Source organism: Schistocerca americana, chromosome X (assembly GCF_021461395.2).
Source record: "Schistocerca americana isolate TAMUIC-IGC-003095 chromosome X, iqSchAmer2.1, whole genome shotgun sequence".
Lineage (NCBI taxonomy): Eukaryota > Metazoa > Arthropoda > Insecta > Orthoptera > Acrididae > Schistocerca > Schistocerca americana.
This window is the reverse complement of record NC_060130.1, coordinates 666,468,802-666,476,192: the sequence shown is the minus strand read 5'-3', so window position 1 is coordinate 666,476,192 and position 7,391 is coordinate 666,468,802. Positions and strand designations below refer to the sequence as shown.

The following is a 7,391-nucleotide window of genomic DNA, read 5'->3' as shown; positions in this document are numbered from 1 at the left end:
ACAAACACACACACAAAATTCAAGCTTTCGCAACAAACTGTTGCCTCATCAGGGAAGAGGGAAGGAGAGGGAAAGACGAAAGGATGTGGGTTTTAAGGGAGAGGGTAAGGAGTCATTCCAATCTCGGGAGCGGAAAGACTTACCTTAGGGGGAAAAAAGGACGGGTATACACTCGCGCGCACACACACACACACACACACACACACACACACACACACACACACACACACATATCCATCCACACATATACAGACACAAGCAGACATATTTAAAGACAAAGAGTTGTTTTTTGATAAATTTTTCCCACATGGAATGTTTCAGCTTTCTGTCAGACAGTTACACAATATCACTTCTGCGATAAAAATTCCAGAAAAACATATTTTTATTGTAGTGATGTTGTATTTCCTCAAAAGCCAGTAATCTCTCATTAAGTTACTTAACACTGTATCATAGAATGACAACATTATTCCTTTATTATATCTTATTTGTAATGTTACCCAAGTTGCAGAGACCATGGAATAAAGAGATGAAATGGCTACAATATTTTAAAGTTAAGGTTATTTTTTAAATATTGTTATGTACTTCCTTTGACTTCTTTATTACATATAATACCAATGCCACCATGCTTGAAATGTAATGATATTTTCTTATAATTCATTTCAGTCATTCCTGTATTCTTACTCCTGAAATTTCAGTCGCATTTGAAGTTATTACCTGTTTTCAGTTCCACAGAACAAACAAAAAAATTGTATAGCATTTAACCAATAATAGAATCGAAGTGTATAACACTGAAAATTCACAAACAGTAAAATCTTATTTCAATAACAAATGGCAATACCAGTGCTTACATTTTGACATCTCACATGCAGAAGGGACACATTAGGTCCCTTACTGTTGCTACACTTCTGTTGACAAATTTGTTTTATTATAATTCTGAACACATTTTTAACTGTTGAAATGTATAAATTTTTAAAAATAGTGTTTTCTACAGTTTGTTCAATAGTGAACCCATTTTCTTGCATTCTTTTTCCAATCTTTCCATAAACAGCCCACAACCATTGCTCCTGAATGTCCTGAAAAAACCTCTTTCTTCTCCTTTAATGCCATCTTATCAGTATGTGTTTTAAATTCTGCATGAAGTTGTGATCTTTCAAATTGGTTTCACCTGGGAATAGACCACCGCAAACTTCACAGGTCAAGAAAGTACTCATAATTTTTTCCCTTGGTTGATACCTTTCAGTAATTAAGAAACATCCCTCTATAACAAATGAAGCAGTTTACATCACACACCAAGTAACAGGTGACTCATTTTTTCCTGTTTTGGTTACCAGCTAATGCTTCATCATTCATGTGAGCATTAAACAGCACACACTTTTTCACATTTGTTAACAAATGGAGAAGGATGTGGCATCTTTGTTTAAGGTATTCAAGCACAGTTGTGTAAAGTGATTCAAATAATATTGCGAAAAATGTAATCAAGGCAGCCTGGTCAATGACCTAACAAAGCTCATCACATTTATGCATTCAGCTGTTCACCCTTTGGTGAGCGAATAGTTGTCTGTGTGCTGGATGTCATATTGGAGTCATTATAGTATATCTGCTGGAGATTATGCATAATTCACCTAACAATAATATATGATATTTATAAATCTACTATAACAATGCAACATGATACAAGGGATCTCAGGTTATTAGTGTGGGAGTAGTTGGGAAAAAGTTGAATTGCTGTCAAGGTTCTTACATAGACTGTATAATTAAACAGCTGTTAGATTACTACACACAGTTTCCATATGGCTGTGAAGAATGAATAAGACATATTAAACAGAGCTGACAGTCTTTTTGCCTACAACTGAGAAATTGAAGTATGCTTAAAAATTAAAATACGACAGTCTACTTGATTTTTTTTAAAACATAAAGGAACTATCCTAGTATGTAGCCTGGTGAAATGATCTAAAGAGCATGAAGGAACATAGATGGTATGAAGTGAGGGGGGGAGGGGGGGGGGGGTAAAAACTGAGAGCACTGAAAATGGTAGTAAAGCTTGACAAGACCATCTTTAACTGGACAGGACAATAGCAAAAGCATGAAGACACTGAAAATTGGATGGGCAAAACAATTAAAATGGATGAGAAGACAAATAGAATAAATGACCACCGAGAAAACAGCAACATAGGGCAAAGACTAGAACGAAGACTAATAATAGGGCAGGGGGGAATTCATGGAGTTGATCTGTCATCTCACGATATGTTAGACTCAGATTTAGATGCTTACAAAAATATAAGAGAAAATGTAAAACTGTTACCTCCTATGAATTTAAAATACCACCCCTGTGTTCCCCCCCTTTGGTATGATTTTTGTTACCTCCATTATCCCTTACTTTTCCCTTACTTTACTTCTTAACTTTTGATCCTTATACTACCTACTATGCAAGCCACACTAACCTTCCTTATGCTATACATTAGTGTTTAAATGAAAGTAAGACAATTAGAGAGTAAGAGTCCAATGTGGTTCAACAAAGACTAGGCTGAGACAAGCTCTGGTCTTGTTTAAAGTGAAACTCATGTCTTATTATTTATTGCCTACTATTTGTCTCCTTTCACCATCTCTTATATTCATCCCATTTTGGGCTAGATCTATTTGCCCTGTAGCTCTGATACCATCTCTCTCTCTCTCTCTCTCTCTCTCTCTCTCTCTCACTCACTCACTCAGTCAGTCATAATATTGTTGCAATTTGAGGGATAGTTGGTTAATATGAAAGTTAAAGAAATCATTACTTGATTTCCTGTATCATGTTCATTTCTTACCATTACACCTTTATGACAAGTAATACTACACGTTTCTTAACAACAGACAATAAATAAACCTGAATTTTTCATGGTTAATAATACTATATTCTCACAGGCATCCAGGTGTAATATATCAAAAAACCATTGTATATAAAATTGTATGGCAGTGGATGTGGCTGAATTTTAACATGTCTGTAAGCTCACAGGAAAAAGAAATCAGCAGTACATCAACACTGATATGTTTTTAACTAAGCTGAATCACCTATGTGCATTAACAAAAGAAAGTAAAATGCTTAATGGAATGACTGACCAAAATAAAGTACACAGCTCTAACATCAGTCATTCCATATTGTAAAAGACAGACCATGCCTGCTTATCATAGCATACTGCCTACAGGGACACACTTTCAAGTCCTGGTCCAGCAAATGGTTTTAATATGTAGCATACAATACAAATTTCCCTGCTATTTTAATTGTATTTAATTTCACAGCAGAAAGGTCATCTTAAAAACAATAAGCTATTGCTTTTATGTTAAAAATACACAGGTACTTCAACTAGTCAAGCAGTCTATTACATTTTTAGGAGACACATATATAAAAACATCTTTGTTAAGATACAGTTTCCAAAGAAAAATTAAAAGCAAAGAATATGACACCGAAACAAGGAAGTCAAAATAGAAAACTGAAACTTATGCTGGAATAGGGGAAAAAAGGCAACAGAAATCAGCAGCTGAAACTGTGATGGGATGGAGTATAAAACTATTGACATCATGCTTCTAGAATGGATGGTTGTTTTCCTTTTTCTCTTCTCTTTGTGTCAGAACTGAAAGGGCAAATAAGGAACACTTCTCTTCCTCAACCCTCAATTTTTCCCCCTTAAAGTCTCAATGCAAAAATTCAGTTCTAATGCTGAAAGCTTATCTCAAACAAGTTTTATTTTCTACTCCTCATGAGACAGTTTCTGATGTTGAGAGCAAGGATAAGCTTTCGGTCTATCTAAATATCTTTAGTGAGTTAGAAGAATTAAAAGTGGAGTTACAGAAATGACAAAATCCATGTTCTCTGCATGTGAGTGACTAAAGCATTAAAGTTGAGAATTAACTAAAAATTGAGTTGACTGCACCATCATAGTGCACTATTATATGATTGAAACTGACTTTCAAAACAGAGTGCTGCTCCCTGAAGTGAGTAACTTTTAATAAAAGACTATTTTGTCCTCTACTACACTTCACTGCTAATACATAAAACAGATACAGAGAAAGATGGGGAGGAGTAAACATTGTTGCAGTTAATATTGGATCAAACAAGAATTTTGAGATATTGAGAACAATTCAGTTTCAACAACTGCTGTTCTCAATAATTACTCATAATATGATTATAGGCTGCCATTTCATCTCATGATTTGAGTTCTCTGTCCCTTCTAATGAAAATAATTATTTATTATCCAGTCTATGTATACAATAACTTAATATTCAACACAATTTAAAATGTGATATACAACAACAATAATCTAATTGAAACAGTACACTGCATGTAAAGACACAATCCTGAGAAAGAATCACACCTTCATCAATAATGTTATGTGAATTAGTAAATTAAAAATGACATATTTTGTACTGTTGGAATGTAAATAGGTATATTATTGAAATCCAACATGTAAAACACTTTAAAAATGGTAGGTTCTTTTCTAAGACATGACATCTTATTGTAAAATTTGCATAGGTAAACAGAAAAGGGAGATAGGAAAGCCATGGTAAATGCAAAAACTTACATCATACCATAAAATAACAACTGCAGTCACAGCACAAACAACAGGCACAAGAACAACAATAAAAGGTGAAGAAAGCTCAGCTTTTCATTTATCACCCATAAGGAGCTTGATTACTAACATCTTTCTGTGTAGTTTTACCCAAAGAAATATGCCTGTTAAGCATAAAATCTGAACATAATCTATAACATTTACATTTAATGTTAGATGTATATTGCACACACATTGATCTAGTTACTGATAGACTAAAGAAGTCCTTAAAACATACTACAATCATACTGTACACAAGAAAATTAAAAGACTGGCAAAACTACCAGTTACACGTGTGCAGTTCTGTGCTGAAAATACACTATTTACCCCTGTTTCAAATAAACTTCAGTTGATTATTTCTATCTGCAGTCTTATTCTCTTGCTCTCCATTGCCTCTATACAAAAAAAAAGGTTCTTTATGTCTGCTTATCACCTGCAAATATACACACAATTATAAACAATATTGTTATTCCCAATAAACGATGACAAATAAACAGTTGAGGATAAAGTCTTTTCTTGGAATTTCACCCATAATGGAAGATCTGTCTCTTCTAGAAATTCAAGAAGTCTTCATCCAGAAATGGATCCACTTCCATTTTTAATTTTAAAAGCTTAGACAGGAGTAGTTCAGATGAAATCAACCATGCAACATTGGCTAGCTTCGTAATCGATTCATCGTCAAATGCCGAATGTTGGAACAGTTGCTCCAATCTCCCGTAGGGATCGATGTGCGATAATATTTTGTTGATGTCTTGTTGAAAATTGGAAGCAATTCATTTGCCTCATTGGAGAGTGCCTAAAAAGAAGTTTTCTTTATTATTTTTAGTTATGGCAGTCATATAAACAAGAGTAAACTTATCTGTGTTTTCCCTAAAAGTATAAGTGACTGTAAAATCAATAAACAGCTTACATTAAAAAGAGCACAATTTATTTCCTTGTCACAAATCACATGTAGCTGCTGAATTCCAATATATTACACGTGTGCACATTAGTCTCCCTTTCCATCAGGTCTGTTAAAAGGAGAATGATCCTAACTCAATATGTACGTAATAAATTGAAATTCTAGAAAGGCGTGGAGAATAAACATGTTTGATGGGGGAAAAAAAAGATTGGGAAAAAATAAAAATTTAAAGTAAAGCAAACTTCACTTACTGTGATGAAGAAAATGTATAATTTGCAATTGAAATATTTAGTAATATAATAATATTATTATTATAATGATTTTAAGTGTCATACCTCTCAGGTAGAGAAACAACAGCTGATTTATTAATAAACAAAATTCTATACATAATTACAGACCATATTGCAAGACAATGACAGGTTTCAATTATTTTTAAGGAACTATAAAGAACACAGCTGAAGTTCCTTTTAAAATCATTTATTGATGATTTGCTATTAATTTAAATTAGTATCCTTAGTGTGGCAAGTACTACACTCAGTTAAAATCATGTAAAACAATAAAAAAATTCAAAGCAGTTCATGTGTATATAACAAAAGCATACAAAGCATCCAACCATTTTTTAATGGTCAGGTCCCCATCACAACTACCCAATGGCGATTAGCATACCAACTGAAATTAGTAGTGAAAGCTCAAAAAATCATTTTAAAAGCAACTGGAGTTTTACTCTGAATGCTGTAGTTTTGTAGAAGTTCTGTGCCACAAGGAAAGCAAAATGACCATTTAATATTACATGCTCAGACAGCCTGAAATGAGATTTAAGGCCTATTAGAATATCAAACTACACTATCTGGTCAAAAGTAACTGGAAACCTGTACAAAATGTAGAATTGCACTCTAGGTGTTACGAGAGGCAAATCTGCCAGTATAAAAAGAGGTGGGGAGTAGTATTGTGTGGTCCATAGAGAAGCAGTGACAGAAGAATGGGTCAATTAAGAGAGCTCTGTGACTTCGAATATAAACTAGTCACTGGAGTAATAAATCCATCAGGGTCATTTAAACCATTCTGAAGCTGTTCAAGTCCAGTGTTGGTGATGTGGTTGTGAAGAGGAAATGTGAAGGAATAACTTGCGAGTTCCAAATGTTACCAGCAGTGCAGCTAGCACTATGACTGTGTGGAAGGAAATAAGAAAGAATGGTATACAATGGTTGAGCAGCTCCTCATAAGCCGCAAATTTCTATAATCAATGCTGAGAAACATTTTAGGTGGAGTAAAGAGTGACACCACTGGAGAGTGTCATGATTAACCTTGCAATACCCTGTGGCACTCCAATGGAAGGGTTTAGGTTTGTGAATGCCTTGAAAACATTACTTGCCATTGTGTGTAGGGCCAATAGTGAAGTACAAAGGAGTTGGTCTTACTGTATGGGGGTGCTTTTTGTGGTTAGAGTATGGTCTCTTTATTGCATTTAAGGAAGCAGTAAATGCAGAAGAATATGAACACATCTCACAATATTGTGTGATGCTTATGGTAGAGGAACAGTTTGGAGATGATGATAGATTGTATTAGCATGACAACGCACCCTGTCATAAAGCAGCATCTGTGAAACAATGGTTTCTGCACAATAACATTCCTCAAACAGACTGGATAGCACCCAAGACCTGACCTGAATGCAAGGAGACATGTTTGGCACAAGTTGGAATGACAACTTCATTCCAGACCCCAGATTCCAAAATCGCTAGCTTTCTTGGTTTTGGCTCTTGCTGAAGGATTAGTAGGCTGTTGTATCTCAGCAGGCATTCAGACACCTCATTAAAAATGTCTCCAGCAGATTTCAAGCCATTGCAAGAGACTTTCTAACTAGATAGTACTTGGGTTTCACTATAGAAGAAGCTAACATAAGCCTCATT

At 34.6% G+C, this 7,391-nt stretch overlaps 1 protein-coding gene across 1 annotated transcript in view; it reads right to left on the bottom strand.

Annotated features, from left to right (window-relative positions):
* Positions 1-3,589: 3,589 nt before the first annotated feature.
* The window catches only part of LOC124555287 (pyruvate dehydrogenase (acetyl-transferring) kinase, mitochondrial), a 372,705-nt gene continuing 368,903 nt past the window's right edge, over positions 3,590-7,391 (bottom strand). The window contains exon 8 of the mRNA XM_047129160.1: positions 3,590-5,379. Coding sequence (XP_046985116.1) covers positions 5,239-5,379 — 141 coding nt within the window. The 3' untranslated portion in view covers positions 3,590-5,238. The remainder of the gene's footprint in view (positions 5,380-7,391) is intronic.